The 21,368-nt window shown below is 57.9% G+C and overlaps 1 protein-coding gene across 6 annotated transcripts in view; it reads left to right on the forward strand.

Annotated features, from left to right (window-relative positions):
- Window positions 1-21,368, forward strand: part of HSPG2 (heparan sulfate proteoglycan 2) — a 100,938-nt gene that overhangs the window by 56,891 nt on the left and 22,679 nt on the right. For 4 of the 6 annotated variants that reach the window (XM_047869290.1, XM_047869292.1, XM_047869293.1 and 1 more), the window contains 26 exons: window positions 223-272; window positions 596-690; window positions 1,010-1,150; window positions 1,568-1,759; window positions 6,946-7,038; window positions 7,373-7,453; window positions 7,663-7,893; window positions 10,064-10,177; window positions 10,733-10,860; window positions 10,986-11,072; window positions 12,057-12,115; window positions 12,302-12,469; window positions 12,621-12,731; window positions 14,642-14,742; window positions 14,847-15,027; window positions 16,638-16,763; window positions 16,892-17,044; window positions 17,125-17,267; window positions 17,586-17,721; window positions 17,808-17,956; window positions 18,203-18,353; window positions 19,077-19,246; window positions 19,330-19,477; window positions 19,891-20,042; window positions 20,221-20,356; window positions 20,453-20,604. In XM_047869290.1, coding sequence (XP_047725246.1) covers window positions 223-272; window positions 596-690; window positions 1,010-1,150; window positions 1,568-1,759; window positions 6,946-7,038; window positions 7,373-7,453; window positions 7,663-7,893; window positions 10,064-10,177; window positions 10,733-10,860; window positions 10,986-11,072; window positions 12,057-12,115; window positions 12,302-12,469; window positions 12,621-12,731; window positions 14,642-14,742; window positions 14,847-15,027; window positions 16,638-16,763; window positions 16,892-17,044; window positions 17,125-17,267; window positions 17,586-17,721; window positions 17,808-17,956; window positions 18,203-18,353; window positions 19,077-19,246; window positions 19,330-19,477; window positions 19,891-20,042; window positions 20,221-20,356; window positions 20,453-20,604 — 3,448 coding nt within the window. The remainder of the gene's footprint in view (window positions 1-222; window positions 273-595; window positions 691-1,009; window positions 1,151-1,567; window positions 1,760-6,945; window positions 7,039-7,372; window positions 7,454-7,662; window positions 7,894-10,063; window positions 10,178-10,732; window positions 10,861-10,985; window positions 11,073-12,056; window positions 12,116-12,301; window positions 12,470-12,620; window positions 12,732-14,641; window positions 14,743-14,846; window positions 15,028-16,637; window positions 16,764-16,891; window positions 17,045-17,124; window positions 17,268-17,585; window positions 17,722-17,807; window positions 17,957-18,202; window positions 18,354-19,076; window positions 19,247-19,329; window positions 19,478-19,890; window positions 20,043-20,220; window positions 20,357-20,452; window positions 20,605-21,368) is intronic. The other 2 variants (XM_047869291.1, XM_047869296.1) reach the window with 1 other exon arrangement.

The following is a 21,368-nucleotide window of genomic DNA, read 5'->3' on the forward strand; positions in this document are numbered from 1 at the left end:
GCTCACTCACTGGCTCTGTGGCCTAGGGCATGTCCCTGCTCTTCTTGTCGCACCTGTTTCCCTGTCTATAAAATGGGTGAGTTAGGCTGATTCCTTCCAACACCATGAGGTCTGGTTCCACTCTGAGTCCGACACAGGGCCCCCGGCACAGTCCTGGGCTCACAGCAGGCTCTCCAGGATTCTGTGGTTCTGCCCTCCCTTCCTCTAATGCTTTCTCCCTAGGTGTGCCCCAGGTTACTATGGCAACCCCAGCCAGGGCCAGCCGTGCCAAAGTGAGTAGGGTTGGGGAGGCCTTTGGGGTCGGGCTACCCTGTCTCCCCCAGGGGTGGAGCTAGGACAGAGCCTTTGTTCTCCTTCGACTTGGGGCAAGTGACTTTTTCTGAGCCTCAGCTTCTTGATCTGTAAAATGGGCATAGTAAAAAGCCCACCCACTCCAGAGGGCTGGTATAAATGCCTATGATGCCTACATATGGTGGGTGTTCAGAAATTAACACTCTCTCCCTCTCTTGGTGGTGAGTGAGATGGCCAGAGGGTGGAAAGTGAGGGCGCATGGAGGCGGGTTTGGGCCTCCAGCTGCGGCTTCCCTCCATCTCAGGAGACGGCCAACTGCCAGAGCCAATCGGCTGTGGCTGTGACCCCAAGGGCAGCATCGGTAGCCAGTGTGACGCTGCTGGCCAGTGCTATTGCAAGGTCAGTCCCAACCCCTGCTCTCTGTGAGGCCCGACATCACGGCCGTACTTGTTGCCTGGCATTCCTTCTCACTGTACCCTTGGGGCTGTCCCCGAGCCCCCACCACCCTTCCCCTGAGGGACCGCCTCTGCCCCGCTGCCCAGAGCCTGGTGGGAAATCAGGCAGCACCCGATGGGAGCCGGGCCTCGGCATGGGGGCTGTGGGATCTTCCCCAGGACTGCCAGAACTGGCTGGGAGGCCGGCCTCAAAGGCTGCTGGAGGTACAGGAGACCCCCTCCCCCCAGTCTCCCCACACCCTCCCTTCCATCTGTCCTCCCAGGCCCAGGTGGAAGGCCTCACCTGCAGTCACTGCCGGCCCCACCACTTCTACCTGAGCGCCAGCAACCCCGACGGCTGCGTGCCTTGCTTCTGCATGGGTGTCACCCAGCAGTGTGCCAGCTCCTCCTACAGCCGCCACCTGGTAAGTGCCCGGGCACAGGCCCTCTGAGTCATCACTGGGGCAAGTCAGGAACCCAGTCCGGCGGCGTCCCCTCTGCCTGTGAGGACACCCACCCCGTGCCCTGGTTATTGGCCATAGAAGCACAGATGCGAGCAACCCTCGCCCCTACCCTAACACTCGCCCCTACCCTAACACCCTCCCCGTGGCCCCATTATCGCCTGTGTCAGCACTGAGCCCAGCACCCCTTTCCTTTCCCGAGTGTCCTTCCCGCTCCCCCCACTCCCGCCGCTGCTTCTGTCCTAGTCCTGCTCTCAGAAACCCCCATAACCCACCCAAATGCCTTCCCACACCCCTCCCCAACCGAGGTGCCTGCCCCTGCCCCCCCGCCCTCGCCCAGCCCCCGCCCAAGCTGACATCCCGTCTTCTTTCTGCTGCCAGATCTCCACCCGCTTTGCCCCTGGGGACTTCCAAGGCTTTGCCCTGGTGAACCCGCAACGGAACAGCCGCCTGACGGGAGGCTTCACCGTGGAGCCCGTGCCTGAGGGTGCCCAGCTCTCTTTCGGCACCTTCGCCCAGCTTGGCCATGAGTCCTTCTTCTGGCAGCTTCCGGAGGCGTACCAGGGAGACAAGGTGTGATGTGCAGGGACGGCTGGCAGGCCCTCCCTAGTCACCGGTTCTGAGCCAGCCCCTGCGGAGCCCTGGGGCCAGTGGGGCTCAGGCACAAGGTGGCCTCAGGGCAGGCGTCAGCCGCTCCGCGGTTAAGCGTGCAGCCTTTGGGGTCAGATAGGCCTCGGCCTGAGCCCAGTTCTGCCATTTCCCAGATGACTGCCTTTTGATAAACTTCAGCCCCAGGCTGGCTGGCAGGATGAGAAGTCGTGCCTGGCACATAAGCACTCTCCTGTTAGTGGTTTTCAGCTTTCATGCAACAAATAGGTCCTAGGCGAGGCTCTAGAAACTCAAGGACAGATGTGACAGTTTCAGTGTCATCCCTTTGCTTATTCAGAGTTCCCTCATCTGTGCGGTGCTCTGTGCTCGGTGTCAGGCATGAGACTAACTCTGATTGTAAGTCACGTTTACGGAGCTCGCGCCGTGCTGGGCACTGTTCCAAGCACTTGGATGTGTCATAAATCGCCAGTACTGCCCCATTTCCTTCGAGGGAACAGAGATGACACCCAGAAGGTGGCAGTGCTGGCATTCAGCTCCGGGTCAGAGGCTTCCCTCGAATCCTACACTGGTCAGAGATGAGCCATGGTTTTGCTGGGGTGGTGATGGTCATGCTGATGGTGGTGGCGTGGGGTGCAGGGTCTTAGGGGTGGACTGCAGAGCAGCCTGCCCAGACGTGTTCCTCGAGGAGTCAGTGCCATCTAATGACACCCAAGGAAAGATGGTCTTGGTACAGGGGTCCCCTGCTGGCTGAGGTCAGTGAGCGAGCAGATGTGTCCCCTCACGCAGGATCTCAGGGAGGTCAGGGACACAGAAGGGGGAGTGCCCAAGCTGCCATGTCCTTCTTCCTTGGACAGACCCAAGTATCCCAGGCTCCTCCCAAGGCTGACCTTCCGGTCCCTTCCCCCTTCTCTGGGTTCCGCTTCTTCCACTCCTGGCTTCCCTGTCTTCCTCCCTACTGCCCTGCCCTGCCCGCAGTTCTCAGACTTCTCTCTCTACTCCCTCTTTTGGCGTTTCCCGGCGCCCCACAGAGGGAGGCGTATTTTGCACGGATGCGCCGGGCTCACCAGGTAGGCCCGTGATCTGAGTGGTGTGAAATGGATGTGACACAGCCGTGGTGTTTTCCGATGCCGTCAGTCCCGCATGGGGAAATGCCCAGTGCCCGAGGAAATGTGGTCCGCATGAACCCCGGCAGGTGCCCGATGGCCCCGCCCTGCAGTACCAGGAATTGGAGCTGGGACGACCTGTGCCCCATCTGCTCTGTGGTCTGGTCCTGCTGCCTGCTGTCTGTGGCCAGAATGGTGGCCGAGGTGGCAGGGAAACTAACTCGATGCTAAACCACATGACTATACCCAGCCCACCGGGTTACCCTGGCACTGCCTTCCGAGCAACCTCCACTAACCCTCTGTGTGCGTATGCCCCTTCAGCAGCCTGGCGCTAACCCCCGGGTGCCAGCCTGGAGGGCGGAGTGTGCGTCTTCCTCCCCAGTCAGCATGGGCCTTTCTGGCCACCATATCCACGGGGAGAGGACACTCCCCAGGGCTCCAGTGCTGGGGCCCTGGGAGGTCTGAGCTGGGCTCTGCCCTCCACCCATCAGAACCGCACGTCCCTCTCAGAGGAGCAGTTGCGGGCAGCTGTGACAGCTGAGAGGACCATGGGGCCCCCAGAGGGCAGGGGCCGGGCACAGCGGCTATCGGAGGTAACTCAGCACTTGGCTGGGACAGGCTGTATCTGGGGCCCCATGCAGAGCAGAGAGTATAGTTCAAGCAAGAGCCTTGAGCTGAGGCCCTGGCCTTCCTGGGCCATTTTCCCCCAAGCTAGGCCCCAGCCTAACACCCAGTCCACTCCAGTGTTGCCCATGGGAAACATTCCGGAGCCATCAATGGCTTGGGCTGGCACCATGGGCATGCATGGTAAGTGAGGCCCAAGGAACGGCCTCCCCTACCACAAGTGCCCCGGGGACCTGAGCTCGACAGAGAGGTGTCTTCTGTATGGGCTTCTGCCCATAGTCATCGGGGCCCATCCCAGGATCGCCCCACCAGGGTCATGAGGAGCAAGAGGACATCGGGTGCGAGGGCCAGAAGGTCAGGCACTTGTGAACAGATAGCACAGAAGTAGGTGGCTCGTGGGGCCTCTTGCCGCCTGATGGGAGGCAGAGCCTCACGGCGTCTTTTCTGTCCCTCTCTGCTCCTTTCCTCTGTCCTCCCTCTCCCGGTCCCCCAGGTGGATGAGGCCCAGAGGCGGATGGATGCCGAGATCTGGCAGCTCCTTTCCAGCTTTGCTGCCCACCCCCATCCCCCTGCCCCGGGGCTCTTGCTCCATCCCCAGCCTGCAGCTGCCCTACAAGCAGCTCTCCCTTCCTCCTCCTCCTCCCCCTCTTCCTCCTCCCCCTCTTCCTCCTCCTCCTCCTCCTCCTCCTCCTCCTCATCCTCTTCAGCTTCTGCGCCTTCCTCAGCAGGCTCTCAGGTATGTGCCAAGGCACCTGCCAAGAGACCCCACCACCACCGCCACCATGTTTTCCAGACTTTAGCTGTTTGTGAACCAACTTCACAAATTCTGCCATTTCTGCACACTACCTGGGCTATGATTTACTTCAAATTTCCCTTGATTTTATTATTATTTTTAGACGTTTTTAAGTAATCTTTACACCCAACGTGGGGCTCGAACCCACAAGCCCGAGATCAAGAGTTGCCTGCTCCGCCGACTGAGCCAGCCAGGCGCCCCTCAAAGTTCCCTTTAAGTCTATCACACAGCAGCTCATTTGCACTGGTAATACATTTTCCAATACATGTTAAAATACCTACTCAACTTCAAAATGTTTTCTGGTGTGCTGCATAAGTCATCGTGGGGTCCCCAAGAGGCACACACCAGACGTGAGGAGACACCAACCCAACCACGCCCAGTGAGAACAGTTGGGGTCTCTGGATCCAGGGATGGGGCACAAGTTGTCCCAAGAGCAGGGCTAGGACTTGAGCTTTGGGCTAGGGGCTTCTATCCCTCCACAGCCCCCACCCCAGCCTTCCCTCCAGGGTTTGCGTGTGTGTGTGTGTGCGTGTGCATGCGTGCAAATGTGTCCCCGCTGGGACTGTAGCTGTGCTCTGGATCCCCCACCCCCGACCCCCCAGCAGCTCTCATCGCCTGTCCTTCTGTCCTAGTTCTCTCTCTCCTACGAAGGCTTCTCTCTACTTCCTGGGAGCCTCTATTATTGGCAGCTGCCCCAAGCCTTCCTGGGGAACAAGGTAACAAGGAGCTGGGGGTTAACAGGGTGTCATCAAAACCTAAAATATTCGAGAGCCCTTTTTCAGAGTCCTTTATGACACAGATGGGTAGGTAGATCAAGGCCCGGAGAGGGGAAGGGACTTGCCTGGTGTCCCATCAGTGGCCACAGGCCCTGGCGGGGACCCGTCTCACCCAGGAGGCTTTACCCCATATCCAGCTCACTCACCTAGCTCTTGGCTCTGCCTTCATTCCTTCAGGAAGCATTATTTTAGCACTTCCTGCGTGCTGCGTTGTATCTGGGCAGAGGACGACCCTGGCCCTGGTCGTTCCTGTCATCGCCAGCATCATCAACGTCATCATCACCGTTGGCATTAGTGTTAGGATTGACGTCAGCTCCGTCTTGTTCCAAAAACTATTTAGAATGCCTCTTAAGAATATGCATAATATGCCATGAAATAGCATTCAGAGAGGCAGCTGGGACGGAATTGGCATGATCTGGGGGGAATGGGGATAAGAAAGATCTGCCGAAGCCGAGAGCGCAGCCAGGTGTGTGAGGAGCTGGCAGGCAAGGAGGCCGTGCACTCTGGGGACACTCTGCTGAGGGCAGTATTTTACAGAGCCTTTGTTACTTAATCTTTGTGCTACCCTTCAAGGTACATGTTATTTTTATTGCTATTTCCGTAAGAGGAAAGTAAGACTCAGGTTAGCTGCCTTGTCCAGGGCTGTCCCGCCAGTACAGTTGGACTTGAACTCCAGTCTTAGACTTCAGAGTCTGCTCCCTGAGCAGACTCCCTGAGCCACCCTGCTGCACACGCCTACAGCTTGGTCTGGAAGCAGTGATGAACCTGCTGGCATCCAAAGCAAGCAGGAAACTAAGTTGTTTCATGGTTATCCAGTTATGCCTTAGAGTTCCTTCCCTCACCCTGAGCTTGTGGAAAACATCCTCAGGACAGTATAGCTCAATTCCAGCATGTAGTCAGTAGGCGTTGAATAAGTGCTCACCAACTGAATGAACACAAAAATGAACAGATGGGCTAGGCCTGATGCGGTGTGGTATTGATCCGAACATCTGCTGTGGTGGCAGAGGAGAGAAAGGAAAGTCCTGGGACAGAGCTGGGGCCTTGGCTGCCCACGTGAAAGCCCCCAGCAGGAAGCCTAAGGACTCTCTCAGTTGTGAGCGATGGAAAACCCAAGTACAGCCAGCTCCTACAACTACAAAGTCCGAGGAAGCTGGTGTCAGGCGTGGCTGGGTTCAGGGGCTCATTAGGACTTTTATCTCCATTGGCATCATTCTCAGGCTTCCAATCTGACCAGTAAAGGGGGTATCTCTGTTCGTGGAAGGAGCAGAAGTGCCAGGTTTACGTGTCCATCCCCGACAGAGTGGAAGAGAATGGTGGAAAATGCACATTGGCCAGACCTGGCTCACGTCTGCCCTCAAACCACCTGGCCCGCACGTAGGACATAGTTTCCTTTAAAGGAAACCAGGGCCGTAGTTTGCAAAAAAAACAGGGAAATGGATTCTAAGCAGACAAAAACCACCTGCCCAAGGGACAAGGCCTCTGAAGGCTCACCCTCAGCCCTACCCCCACGGCCGGGAACTTGTAAACCTTCTGGGGCAAGCTCGTGATGATCACCGTCAGTACCCCTGTCTACTTTTCGGGAAATTTCTTCAAAGGGAAAGGGACTTGAAGCTTGTTTGCTGAGCTGTCGAGGCTGCTCAGGGTCACCACCGGCAGGTCCAAGACAGCAAAGGAACTGACAGGTGCCTGTCTCCTTGGCAACCAGGGGCCAAGCGCACTGGCCTCCGGTTGAACGGAGGGGACAGCGCAGGTACAGAAAAGCCTTGAGAAGCTCCGCCCACTCACCGGTAGGGTCACACGCACCGTGGAGGAAGGCAGAGTTGGGCTGTGACTGCAGGGCTTGCCTCTTTGCAGGTGGCAGCCTATGGCGGGAAGCTGCGATATACCCTCTCCTACACGGCAGGGGCGCATGGCAGTCCGCTCTCTGACCCTGACGTCCAGATCACGGTGAGCACGTGGCTTCCAGGTGGGCGGGCAGAAGGGGAGGGTGGAAACCAGCAGCCACCCTCGGTGTCCTTGTCCTATCGGCCCAGGGCTCAGCTGGCCTGGCACGAGCTGGGGGCCCGAGGCCCATGGCCCCCCACCCAGTCAGGTTAGACACTAGCCAGGCAGAGGCCCAGCTGCTGAGAAAGAGGCGGTGAACGTGCTCATGATTGGGCACATGAGCTTGGGCAATCAGAGACTGGAGGCTGGTGTCACGGAGAGGCCGGGACTGGTGGAGGACTCCTCTGTCCCCGAGGGCCCCTTGATTCCCCTCCCAATCCTGCCGGTGTCTCTCCAGGGCAACAACATCATGCTGGTGGCCTCCCAGCCAGCGCCGCAGGGCCCAGAGAGGAAGAGCTTCGAGATCATTTTCCGAGAGGTGAGATCACACTGTGTCTGACCCTCCCCCACTGCCCACCCTGCTCTGGAGCCTGGCCTCGTCGGTGCTTCCCCTGCCCATCCCCCATCCTCACCTCACGGTCCTCGGCCAGTGCCTGGAGGCCAGGGGATGGGGTAGCGGTGCTGCAGGACTAGCACACGGGGCCTCACACCCCTCACCCACACTTGCTGTTGTGCCCCCCAACCCAGGAATTCTGGCGCCGGCCTGATGGGCAGCCGGCCACGCGCGAGCACCTCCTGATGGCGCTGGCCGACCTGGATGAGCTCCTGGTCCGGGCCACGTTCTCCTCGATGCCACGGGCAGCCAGCATCAGCTCCGTCAGCCTGGAGGTCGCCCAGCCTGGGCCCTCAGAGGGACCCCGGGCCATGGAGGTGGAGGAATGCCGCTGTCCCCCGGGCTATGTTGGCTTGTCATGCCAGGTGAGTGCGGCCAGCCCAGACACATCTGCTCTGGTACAGCTGGTCAGCAAGCTGGTCAACTGCCATGTCCGTGGCCTGTCGTTACTGCCATAACTTTAATTTTTTAAAAGCCTTTCTTACATCTGAATAGCAACTTTCTTTTTTTTTTTTTTAAGTTTATTTTGAGAGAGAGAGAGAGAGAGAGAGCGTGGGGGAGGGTCAGAGAGAAAGGGAAAGAAAGAATCCCAAGCAGGCTCCACACTGCCGGCCTGGAGCCCTACACAGATTTGAACTCATGAACCGTGAGATCATGACCTGAGCCAAAATCAGGAGTCGCACGCCCAACTGAGCTACCCAGTTGCCCCTGCCATAACTTTAATGTACTATGCAGTATCTGATTTATTCTTCCTAACACCCGTGAAAGATGTGTAATTATCCCCTCTTAACAGATTTTTAAAAAATATTTATTTACTTTTGAGAGAGAGAGACACTAATGTGAGCAGGGGAGGGGCAGAGAGAGAGGGAGATAAAAATCCGAAGCAGGTTCCAGGCTCTGAGCTGTCAGCACAGAGCCTGATGTGGGGCTCGAACTCATGAACTGTGAGATCATAACCTGAGCCAAAGTCGAAGTTGGAGGCTTAACCGACTGAGCCACCCAGGCACCCCTAACAGGTTTTTTTTAATAGAGGCTCTGAAGGCTAAGTGGCTTTCCCAAGGGGATACAACTATGGTCTCCCAAGACTAAGACCCAGCTCGTGCTCCCAGGGTGCCCCCTAGAGACAGGGAGGCAATACAGATACACATATTTTTCTGGGCCAAAGCAGAACATAGAAATGCCTCGGAGAGGTAAACAGTGCAGAGCAGGGTAGGATTCTGGGCAGCTCACAAGGAGGACTGTATGGGGAAATAGTCCATGATGCAGAAGGGTCACCCTGGAAAGCTGAGGGGGCAGGGGCTACTTCCTTAGGCCTGGAATGAGGTTCCGCTCAGTAGGGAATGCCAAGCTGTGAAGGGAGTGCTGTGGTCTGCGCTGGGCGTCCGGAAAAGTCCTCTCTGCCCTGGTGAATGAGACAGGTCGGGGAGAGACAGGGACCCCTATTTACAGGGAGGGCACTGGGGGTGGAACAGAGGGCTGGCCGTTGCAGAGAACCCAAGAGCATCCGGAGGGTTTGGCTGGAGACCGTGAACTCCCTGAGGGCAGCGCCTGAGCTGACTGTCCACCACTGAGTTTCCAGACACATTGGCAGGCCGCCAGTCAACACTGGATGAGTGAACTTGGAACTGAGGAAGGGGGAGGATGAAGGAAGGGGAGGGGGCAGAGCTGCAATGCCAGGTGGGCGGCAGGGAGGTCAAGTGTGGGAACAGCCAGCGCCCAGATGCAGGAACTCCCCTGTGCAAAATGCACATCTCCGCAATTTTACATTCGTGCACCTTTGCTATGGCCACGGACTTTCAAATCCAAACATATGAACTTCACCTCCTTTGAAGTTATCAAATTTAATAACACATTTTGAAGGAGAAGCCCTGGGGAGGGCAGAATAATCCTGTGTGCGCACTTTCTGCAGTGAAGCAAAACAGATTTGTAAACATCCCTTTGAAATGGTTGGGGGGCGGGAGGGGCCTGGAGAAGTTTCAAAGGAGGGGTAGTGAATAGAAACTCTTTGTTTTCCAAACCCATGATTACTCACTCAGAATGTGTAAAAACATCCTCGATTGTGTGTGAGATGCCTGCCTCTTTCACTTTATTTAGTGACTGTGAGGTAGTTGTAAAGATCTCCAAGGGCTCATTCCAAATCTGGGTCTCCTGAACCTTGTTTTTTCCGTCTAGGAGTTCAGTTTTTCAATAGAGACCCTACCAGAAGAATTTTCAGGAACGAAAATGGGAAATGGAGAAGTGTTCTCCTCCATTAAGGGTGAACTATGATTTCAGTAGATTCAGAGTGGCTGGAGATGCCAGGCGGGATGGGGACAGACACTGTCCCAGCTTCCACAGTGTTGAGAAACTGAGCACAAAGACAGGGAGGAAGGTTCCAAGAGAGGATGCTGGGGAGGAGGGCCGGGCCTGGGATTTCCCAACCAAGAGCCAATGGGAGTCTAGATTGTGGAGAGAGGCTGGAGAGAGAAGGTTCTGGTCTATTGGCTCCAGATGGGACCACTTTAGAGATAGAAACCAGCCCTCCTCTCTCCCCAGGACTGTGCCCCAGGCTATACACGCACTGGCAGTGGACTCTACCTCGGCCACTGTGAGCTGTGTGAATGCAACGGCCACTCAGACCTGTGCCACCCGGAGACCGGGGCCTGCTCGGTAAGACGCAAACAGGGCAGGGTCAGGGGTCAATTTCTCCGGGCCTGGGTGGGGCACCGGGGCTGCCTGGGAGGCAGGGAGGGGTGGGCTTGGTAAGGTGGGCCTAGGTCCAGGGGCAAGGTGGCAGGACACGGACTGTGGGACAAAGTGCCTGAACCAGCAGTGGGCACTGTAGGTATTGTGGGATGGCCAAAATGGTAGAATAACATCCTTCTCTTTTTATTAAGTTTATTGATTTGGAGAGAGAGAGAGAGAGAGAGAGAGCGCCAGTGGGGGAGGAACAGAGAGAGCGAGGGAGAGAGAGAATCCCAAGCAGACTCCATACAGCCAGCTCAGAGCCCCATTCAGGTCTCGAACCTACAAATCATGAGATCATGACCTGAGCCGAAATCAAGAGTCGGATGCTTACCCAACGGAGCCACCCAGAGGCCCCTTCTACAATTATTTAAGATAGGCTCACAGATACAGAATTTCCAGCTCAAGGGATTACAAAACTGTACAGTTTGGGGTAGATTTTGCCAAATGGCGGGTGGCTGACATCCTTGTGCCCCACAGCACTGCCAGCACAACGCCGCTGGGGAATTCTGTGAGCTGTGTGCCCCTGGCTATTATGGAGATGCTACTGCCGGGACACCTGAGGACTGCCAGCCCTGCGCCTGCCCACTGACCAACCCGGAGAACATGTGGGTGTCCCCGTTCAGGGCCCAAGGAAGAACTCCCACTTGGGAGCGGAGGGCACTGCAGAAGTGGAGGGCACCGGGTGGAGGGTGGGCGTCCCCCGGCCTGACCTCTGCCTCCCCCATCCCAGGTTCTCCCGCACCTGTGAGAGCCTGGGAGCTGGCGGGTACCGATGCACAGCCTGTGAACCCGGCTACACTGGCCAGTACTGTGAGCAGTAAGTTTGCAAATAGGATGGGGGGAGGAAGGGGGCATATGGTAGACTCCTAGGTGAGAGTCCTGGGGGGGGTGTTGCTCAGAAAGGTCTCTGCCAGGATCACATCTTTCCCCTGCCCAAAACCCTTCCAAGATTCCCCGTTGCCCTTGGGCCAAGCCCAAGCTCATTCCCCTTTTAACACCCGAATCTACCATAGCTGGGCCTAACCTCTTGACTTCTTGACGTTCTGGTCTTTGCACACGCTGTTCCCTCTGCATGGAACGTTCTTCACCCTCAGACCTCCCCTTTCTCGCTGACTCCTGTTTAGCCTTCAAAGCTCAGCTTCATTCGCTCATTCAGCATGTTTTTCTTGAGCACCTACTGTGTGCCATGTAGTGCGCCAAGGTGTTGGAGATAAAGGGGTGAACGAAACAGATTCAGTCTCAGCCCTTAGGGAGTCTACCACCTGTCATGGGAGACGGGGCAGCAAGTAATCATACAAACACATAATTATGAAGAGTGGTGAGTTCTTTGGAGTACAATCCGCTCCAAGGGAATATAACAAGCCAGTAGTGCGGTCCTCTGGGGAGCTTCTTGACTCTCAGGCCTGGGTTAGTGCCCCTCATGTGCGTCTCTCTCGTTTACATAGTTCCTCGTTGGTTTCCCGACAAGCCAGGTCTGTAAGGGCGAGAGCTGCATCATGCTCACTGTCCCGATTCCACAAGCTAGCGTAGTAGTTGCTTAATAAATGCTTGTTGAATGAATGTTTCCCTGGAGACTAAAGACCTTATTACCCCCGTTGTCCAATCTGCTAACATCGCCGTTCTTAGCTCAGTGAGGCCGTGTTGAGGCCTCTTTGGTCTCCAAAGTCCTTCCAGAGTTGTGAGCCTCCTCACCCGGCACTGAGCCCACCCCCGCTGGACTTCTGGCTCTGCAAGTCCACCATGAGGCACCGAGTCCCCTGGGGCCTGGGGCCTGACAGAGCGGGTCTGTTCCTCCTTACAGATGTGCCCCAGGCTACGTGGGTAACCCCAATGTGCGGGGGGGCCGGTGCCTGCCCCAAGGTAAGTGGGATCGTGGCGGGTCAGGGTGATGGAGAAGGCAGTGAGCCTAGGGAGTTTGAGAGTCACTACATCCGGGGGGCAGGGCTGAGGGTGGGGCACACCAGGGTTTGGGAAGACAGAGATACCTGAGACAGTGCTGCATGCTGGGAGCTCCTGCCTGAATGGCCTCTCCTGTCCTTCCTCCAGCAGATGCAGCCCCACTGGTGGTCCAGGTGCATCCGGCTCGGACCATAGTACCCCAAGGTGGCTCCCACTCCCTGTGGTGCCAGGTCAGTGGGAGCCCACCCCACTACTTTTACTGGTCTCGTGAGGATGGGCGTCCCTTGCCTAGCAGCACCCAGCAGCGACATCAAGGTACCCATGACCCCGGGCCCCTCAGCCCCATGAGCCACCCCAGAGGGAGGGGAATCACAGGCCTGTTTGCTGCGATCCTGTCCTTACACGCAGGGCCGGGTGGGAGACGGGGTGCATCTGCGCTGATGAGCTCCTGTCCACTTCCCACCAGGCTCTGAGCTCCACTTCCCTAGCGTCCAGCCGTCAGATGCTGGCGTCTATATCTGCACCTGTCGTAATCTCCATCGCGCCAATACCAGCCGGGCAGAGCTGCTGGTCACCGGTGAGTCCCTGCTCCACTCCGCCCCCAGCCCGTCTGTGCCGGGCTGGACTGTGGACACAGGCAGTGGGCACGTCCCTCCGCTGGAGAGGGTGGTGGGGCACGGGGGTGCTGGCCACGGAGATGGGGAGATAGTGGGGTCAAGGCTAGTTTTAGAGGCAAAATTGGCAGGACTTGATTGTGGTCACTGAGAGAGAAAGAAAGGCTAAAATAATGCCCACGGGTCTGGACCCCAGCAGGCAGGCAAATGAGGCGCCATTTACCGAGATGAGCAGGCTCAGCAGGCGGGTGTTTTCATTGGGAACCCCCACCCCTGAAGCTGAGTCTGGGATGAGGATTTTCATGCCAGCAGTTTCTGTAGGAAGTGAAGTGAGGCAGGAAAGAGAAGACATCCCATAGAGGGCGTGTTACCGAGCACATTCCCACCGGGGACAGTTCACCGCAGCCAAAGAAATTCTGGGAAACTCCAGAGTAAAATGTGCACCTCGGAGTCCCCCATCCCAGGGCCAGTTGATTGAGGCCTGTGCTCTAGGATCACCAGGGCCCCCGCGTTATATACCACCTCGGGGGCAGGCACGGCAGTCCCCGGTGGCCCGAGAAGGACCTCAGGCACAGAAATGCGGCGGCTGGCAGAAGTCAGGCAGGCGGGGTCTGAAGTGACAGGGGAAGGGGATGAGGGCGGGGCACCCACAGCACCTGCTACACACAGGTCAGGGGGCATCACGAGTCTGTAGCTCCAGCTTGAACATGTCAAGGTGAAGAGGGAAGACAGCACGAGGGACTAAGTGGGGACAGCCATTGAGATAGGCAGAGAGCAGGAGAGCAGGTGTGTTGGGGGTCATGTGGGGAGGGGGCTTCCTGGAAGGAGTGGTTGGCCTCACCACATGCCCCGGGGCAGTCAGATACGGGCAGAGAAGGGACCCGTGGAGGCCATCGTCTTTGATGAGAGCCATACAGTGGAGAGAAGGGGTAGAAACCAGACTGGAGAGAGGCAAAGAATGGAGGGGAAGGCCAGGCGTAGACAGCAAGGACAGACAGCTCTTTCAAAAGTCTTGGCTCTAGGGTGGCTGCCTGGCTCAGCTGGTAGAGCACGTGACTCTTAATCTCAGGGTCATGAGTTCGAGGCCCACGTTGGATGCGGAGCCTCCTTAAAATAAATAAATAAAGAGTCTTGGCTCTGAAGGAAGGCCAATACATGTAGCAATAGCTGGGGGGAGTATAAGGTCAAGGGGGTGTTTTTGAAGGTAGAAAATTCTAGAACACATTTGTCTGTGGCGTAGAATGATCCGTGCAGAGGGAGAGGAGGGACTGATGTAGCAAGATAATGCATGGCCCTGGGAGGAAGTGCTTGGGAGGGGTGGGGCAGGGCAGGGCAGGGCTGCGGTGATGGGTTGGGGGGGAAGGGTCTCGTCCTGTGGGACCAGGAAGGAGGGAGGGCAGGTGGGTGGATTTGGGAAGATGGGCAAAGTCCTGACTGGTAGTCTCGATTTCTTCAGCAAGCGTGAGCTGAAGCCCTCGGCTGTGGAAACGGAAGTGGGGTGCGGGTGGGTGGAGAGGCTGGAGGTGTGAAATTGTTGGGGAGGATGGAGACTCAAACCAGACAGAGAAGCCCAGTGGAGTGAAGTGCAAAGTGTTAAGGGCAATTTCGTGGTCTGTGACCATGAATCGACGCCAGGTGGACTCGTGGCAGCGTGATGCTCTTTGATTGCAGCCTGTGGCTCTCGGTGCCAGCGGGAAGAAGCCGTGGGGTTGAGCCAGCGTGAGGGAGGGAGGCACCAGGGCACGCAGTGGAATCTGAGCTAGCCTGGGAAGGAAGTGACACCCAGACAGGATGATGGAGAGAGAGAGAAAGTGGCCACAGGAGACGGGGCCTGGCCAGCACCTGGCTCAGGGGGTGCCTCCTGTCACCACAGAGGCTCCAAGCAAGCCCATCACGGTGACCGTGGAGGAGCAGCGGAGCCAGAGCGTGCGCCCCGGGGCTGATGTCACCTTCATCTGCACAGCCAAGAGCAAGGTGGGCAGAGCTGTGCGTGGACATCAGGGGAGGGCGGCTCTGGCTTCTAGTGTCTCTGAAGTTCGCCTCTGACCGCCATCCCACCCTCCTTACCCCGCCTGCAGTCTCCCGCTTACACCCTGGTTTGGACCCGCCTGCACAATGGGAAACTGCCAGCCCGAGCCATGGATTTCAACGGCATCCTGACCATTCGCAACGTACAGCCGAGCGACGCGGGCACCTACGTCTGCACGGGCTCCAACATGTTCGCCATGGACCAGGGCACAGCCACACTGCACGTGCAAGGTACACCATTCACTTCCACACCTGGCCCACCCACCCACGGCCTTCCCCCGTGCCCACTGGGACTGGCGACCATTTCTTCATTCAGCTGACAGTTTGTGAACAGTTTGTGTGCCTGGGCCTGACTAGACTCTGAAGAGATGGGGGGGGAGGACAAACAGGGGCTCTGCCCTCCTGCACCACGTGTTCTAATAGGGAGACAATAAGCATGGGAACACCATTTGCACCTACGTGGCTGGAACTGGAGGGTATCGTGCTAAGTGAAATTAGTCAGTCGGAGAAAGACAAAAATCCTAGGACTTCACTCATCTGAGGACTTTAAGAGACAAAACAGATGAACATAAGGGAAGGGAAACAAAAATAATGTAAAAAAGGGAGGGGGACAAAACAGAAGAGATTTTTAAATATAGAGAACAAACAGAGGGTTGCCGGAGGGGTTGTGGGAGGAGGGATGGGCTAAATGGGGAAGGGGCATTAAGGAATCTACTCCTGAAATCATTGTTGCACTATATGCTAACTAACTCGGATGTAAATTTAAAAAAATAAAAAATATAACAAGTTAAAATAAAATTAAAAAAAATATAAGCATGGGAACAAATGAACAAACAACGGAATTTCACACGGTGATGAGGGCCAGGATAGGAACAGACAGTGAGGTAGGTGAAGGGTGGCTACTTTCCATGGGGTGGTCAGGGAGGGCCTCCGTGAGGAGGTGACGTCTGGGCTGAAAGCTGAAGGAAGAGGATGTGTTCAGCCACTTGAAGAGCTGGCAGAGAGTGTTCTCGGCAAAGGAACCAACACGTGCAAAGGCCCTGCAGCAGGTGCATGTTGATGTGTTTGAGGATCGGCAGGGTTAGCATGGCTGGAGCTGTGGGAAGGGGGTAGGTAAAGAACGTGAAGCTGTGGGCAGAGGTGGATCACAGCACAGCAAGGAGTTCACAGTTCAGCAAGGATTTTATTCGGAAAGCCCTTGGGAGCCACCAACAGGCCTTAAATGGGGAAGTATCAAGAACCATGGACATTTTTAAAAGTATTTTTTTAATGTCTGTTTATTTTTGAGAGAGAGAGAAACAGAGTGTGAATGGGGGAGGGGCAGGGAGAGAGGGAGACAGAATCGGACGCAGGTTCCAGGCTCCGTGCTGTCAGCACAGAGCCCGACACGGGGCTCGAACTCACGGACCGTGAGATCGTGACCAGAGCCAAAGTTAGACGCTTAACCATCCGAGCAACCCAGACGCCCCTGGCACCCGGGGACATTTTAAAAGCTCCCTCCGGGGGCGCCTGGGTGGCGCAGTCGGTTGAGCGTCCGACTTCAGCCAGGTCACGATCTCGCGGTCCATGAGTTCGAGCCCCGCGTCGGGCTCTTGGCTGATGGCTCAGAGCCTGGAGCCTGTTTCCGATTCTGTGTCTCCCTCTCTCTCTGCCCCTCGCCCGTTCATGCTCTGTCTCTCTCTGTCCCAAAAATAAATAAACGTTGAAAAAAAAAATTTTTTAAAGCTCCCTCTGGCCTCTGGGAACACACGGCCATGAGGGGCTGGAGTAGAACAGAGACCAACAGCAAGGGGGCGCTCCTCACCCTGCTTCTCACATACTGCTTCTTCCTCCCCCGTCAGCCTCGGGCACCCCGTCCGCCCCCGTGGTCTCCATCCATCCACCCCAGCTCACCGTGCAGCCCGGACAGCTGGCCGAGTTCCGCTGCAGTGCCACCGGGAACCCCGCGCCCACCCTCGAGTGGACAGGTGAAGCCGTGGCAGGGCCTCCCTCCCCTGGATGTGGGGGGCCAGGGGCGGGACTCCAGGCTGTGGGACCTACCACCCACAGGGCCTGGCGGTGCCCGGTGGGTGCTGATGCCACCCCTTTCCGTCAGGGGGCCCTGGCGGCCAGCTCCCTCAGAAGGCACAGATCCACGGCGGCATCCTGCGCCTGCCAGCCGTCGAGCCCTCGGATCAAGCCCAGTACCTGTGTCGTGCCCTTAACAGTGCCGGGCAGCACGTGGCCAGGGCTGTGCTCCACGTGCATGGTGAGGGGACACGGCTGAGGGTGGAGCTTGGGAGCCCGCGGGCAGTCCAGAGAGATGTCCTCACAGGCCTCTGTGTGCAGGGGGCAGCGGGCCCAGGGTCCAGGTGAGCCCAGAGAGGACTCAGGTACACGAAGGTCGCACCGTCAGGCTGTACTGCAGGGCCGCAGGGGTGCCCAGCGCCACCATCACCTGGAGGAAGGAAGGGGGCAGCCTCCCCCCACAGGTGAGGAACTCTGTCTGGGCCGGCCCGCAGGCTCAACAGGGTCACGGCGCCTACCGCCTTCCTTTCCCGTCTCCCCTTCCTACCAAGTCTTCTCCCCCTTCCGGTGTCCTTCACTTCCGAAGCGGCGGCCTGCTCAGACGTCCTGTTCGGCGCACCCGGGCAGGTAGCGGCTGTTGGCCTCTTGCTTAGCCAGCCGCCTGGCTCTGCCCTCCCTCGTGTCCAACTACCCTTTCTGCCCCCTTCCCCCATCCTCGCTGGCTAGCCCTTGCCAGGCTGCCTCGCCCCCTCGGGTGGCTGACCCTTCCCACCGTGCGGCAGGCCCGGTCCGAGCGCACAGACATCGCCACGCTGCTCATCCCGGCCATCACGGCTGCCGACGCCGGCTTCTACCTCTGTGTGGCCAGCAGCCCCGCGGGCACCGCGCAGGCCCGGATCCAAGTGGTTGTCCTTCCAGGTGCGGGGCCTCTGGGGACTAAAGGAGCGGGGAGGGCAAGCCAGGGCTCCCCGAGGCCTACTCAGTCCGCCGCTGGTACCCCCCAGGTGCCAGCTCCCCGCCAGTCAGGATCGAGTCCTCATCGCCTTCGGTGACTGAAGGCCAGACGCTGGACCTCAACTGTGTGGTGGCCGGCCTGGCCCACACCTCCATCACGTGGTACAAGCGAGGGGGCAGCCTGCCTCCCCACAGCCAGGTAGGAGGACCCTGGAGCCTGCGGTGAGGGACCTGGGAGTGATCCTCCTAGGCAGAGGCTTCACACGGCCCGGACGCCCTCCACGAGCGACGGCCAGCCCTTATTTCTCCCCCTGTCCAGCTTCTGTCATGGGGCAGCCCAGAGCAGAGCCAGTGAGAGCCTGATGAGTGACTCACTAAGGCTCAGAGGAAGTGGTGACCGCAGCCCTTCCTTACCCTCACACACCTGCGTCCCAACCTGTCCCAGGTGCATGGCTCCCGGTTACGGCTTCCCCAGGTTTCTCCAGCTGATTCTGGAGAATACGTCTGCCGAGTGGAGAACGAGTCAGGCCCCAAGGAGGCCTCCATCGTCGTCTCTGTCTTCCACAACACCCACCCAGGCCCTGGCTACACTCCAGGTGAGGAGCCAAGTGGGCCCGGGCAGAGGCCAAGCCCTAGGATCTCCCCACTGATCCCAGGGAAGGTGCCGGTGGACTCTTCCATGACAGCCAGACAAGAGGGGGTGCTCTAGGGGGGGCTTTGGGGATGTGAGGGGACTAAGGGTGGGGATAAGGTTGATCTGGCTTACCTGGGACCCTATGACGAGGATACTGTTTCAGATTTCGTCAGGAAGCAGCAGAGTCAGGATTAAACACTGAGTCGGGAGTCAGGCTGACCTGGGTTCAAATCATGCCTCTACCCCTTATCAGCTTTGAACTGGTTATTTATTCCACATTTTAGGGACTCAGTTTTCTCATCTGTGGAAGGGGGACAAGACCACTACCCTGTGGTGTGAGCAGATGACAAACACTCTCCAGGAGAGACTTGTAACATTGTTGTCTGTGTCCCTCGGCCTGGCCTGGGCACTGAAGGGCTCTGGTTGCCTGTAGGCCATTGCAGCTTATCCTAATCAGGAAGTCATGGGTGGGCAAATGGGCCTCGAGTCCAAAGTTGGAGGTGAGGGTGACAGAAGGAGGGGCCTGACTGACCATGCTGAGGTAGAAAAGCCTGGTCCCAGCCTTAGAAAGGCCTCCCATCTGCCCTCCCAAGCCAGGCCCTGGTCATGTCCCTGGGTGCTCTGCCCCAGGGCTGCAGGACTGGGGCTCGGGAGCCCCGGCCCCTTACCAGTTCCTCTGTGCCAGCTCCTGGAGGAGCCCCAGCTCCGGGCAGCACCCAGCTCATCCGCATCGAGTCCTCCTCCTCTCACGTGGCTGAAGGACAGACCCTGGACCTGAACTGCGTGGTGCCCGGGCAGGCCCACGCGCAGGTCACATGGCACAGGCGTGGGGGCAGCCTCCCCGCCCGGCACCAGGTACAGCCGTCCTCGGGACCAGCCTTCTGGAGGGGTAGATGGGGCCCCTCTGGCCCCCTGCCAACCCTCCCGTTTGCATTCAGACCCATGGCTCGCTGCTGCGGCTGCACCAGGTGTCTCCAGCCGACTCGGGCGAGTACATATGCCGCGTGGTCCTTGGCTCTGGGCCCCTGGAGGCCTCCGTCCTGGTCGACATCAAGGCCTCCGGCTCCCCTCCGGGCTCCATCCCTGGTGAGTAACTGCCCAAGGGCAGGGCAAGCGGAAGGGGCTGAGGGCCTTCCGAGGTGCTGAGGTCCTAGCGGCTCCTGCTGCCATTGGGAGGGTGGGGGGAGGAGGCCCGCGCTGGAGCTGGAAGACCCCATCTTCCTCACTTTTCTCTGGCCACACAGTGCCTCGTGTTTCTGCTCCAGCCTCTTCCTCCTCTCTCCCAGCCTCAACTATCCCCTTCTCCCCCACTTCCTTGCTCCCTTCCGCAAGGCTTGGCCCCTGCCCTGGCCCTCCACTCAAGGTGAACCAAACCCAGGCCAGCAACCCCCAAACATAGGAGCCTGGCCTCAGAAGACCAGGCCTGTGTGGCTCTGAGGTGGACCGTTCTTGCCCTGTCTGCCGGGGATCACCTGCTACCTTTGCTTCGTTCCCCACAGCCCCAGGACCTGTCCCCCCTGTCAGGATCGAGTCCACATCCCCCACAGTGGCCGAGGGGCAGACCCTGGATCTGAGCTGTGTGGTGGCAGGGCAGGCCCATGCCCAGGTCACGTGGTACAAGCGTGGGGGCAGCCTCCCCGCCCGGCACCAGGTACCCAGGGGCAGAAAGGTGGGAGGGGCTGGCCAGGCCGAGCTCTGGGCAGTAGGTTGAGGGGGTCTCGGCCCCTGAGCTGGGCGGCTGGCAGTTCCCAGCTCAGAGGAGCAGAGCAGGTGGGCATCTGCTAGGCTGTGGGAAGCCTCGCTCTCACACCCCTGCCCTGGCTGCCCAGGTCCGCGGCTCCCGCCTGTACATCTTCCAGGCCTCGCCAGCCGACGCAGGCGAGTACGTTTGCCGGGCCAGCAATGGTATGGAGGCCTCTATCACAGTCACCGTAACCAGGACCCAGGGGGCCAACTTTGCCTACCGTGAGTGACACCACCAGGTTGGGCCGGGATGGAAGACGGGGCTGGGCAGGGGCAGCCCTAGCGAACTGAGTGACTGGTGACCCTCCTGTCCCCCAGCTCCGGGCAGCACCCAGCCCATCCGCATCGAGTCCTCCTCCTCCCACGTGGCTGAAGGGCAGACCCTGGATCTGAACTGCATAGTGCCTGGGCAGGCCCATGCCCAGGTCACGTGGCATAAACGTGGGGGCAGCCTCCCTGCCCGGCACCAGGTACAGGCCTGGAAGATGGACAGGCCAAGAAGGAGACAGGAGGGAGGCCCTGGGTGGTGGAGGTCAAGGATGGGGAGGGCTGAAGTCTCCTTGGAGACAGGGGAAGCCTTGGACCCCATTGCACAGGTGGATAGATAGTACAATGATTAGGGCCCAGACTCTAGGACTGGCCAGCCTAGGTGTGAATGCTGCTTCCCCACTTACTAGCCTATGACCTTGGGCAAGTTACTTAAACTCTCTGTGCCATAGCTCCAACATCTGTAAAATGGTATCTATCCTACAGAACTGTCTTAAGGATGAAGTGAATTAGCGTATGTGCAAAGTGCTCAGAGCTCTGGCACACAGAAATTGCCAAGCTGTTGTTACCATAGTACCGTTAGCGATGATTAATATTACTGTATTTTATAGACTTTAGGATGCTGTCGATTGGAAGATGCAATATTAGTTTTTGTACGTCTAAGGACAAAAAGCTGCCCTTTATCATTGTAAAGTTATTGACTGTAGAATGTGTCTTGATTTCAGAGACATTAAAAAGTGTGTTAGGGCACCTGGGTGGCTCAGTCAGTTAAGCATCTGACTTGATATCAGCTCAGGTCTTGATCTCAGGGTTGTGAGTTCAAGCCCCACGTTGGGCCCCATGCCGGGTGTGATGCCTACTTAAAAAAAAAAAAAAAAAAAAAGATGTGTCTTAGACTTGATGGAAGGTGGTATCAGGGTTTGCTCAGTTCACCATGGCTTCTCCCGACCACCCTCTACCCTTGGGA

This window comes from Prionailurus viverrinus, chromosome C1 (genome assembly GCF_022837055.1).
Source record: "Prionailurus viverrinus isolate Anna chromosome C1, UM_Priviv_1.0, whole genome shotgun sequence".
Lineage (NCBI taxonomy): Eukaryota > Metazoa > Chordata > Mammalia > Carnivora > Felidae > Prionailurus > Prionailurus viverrinus.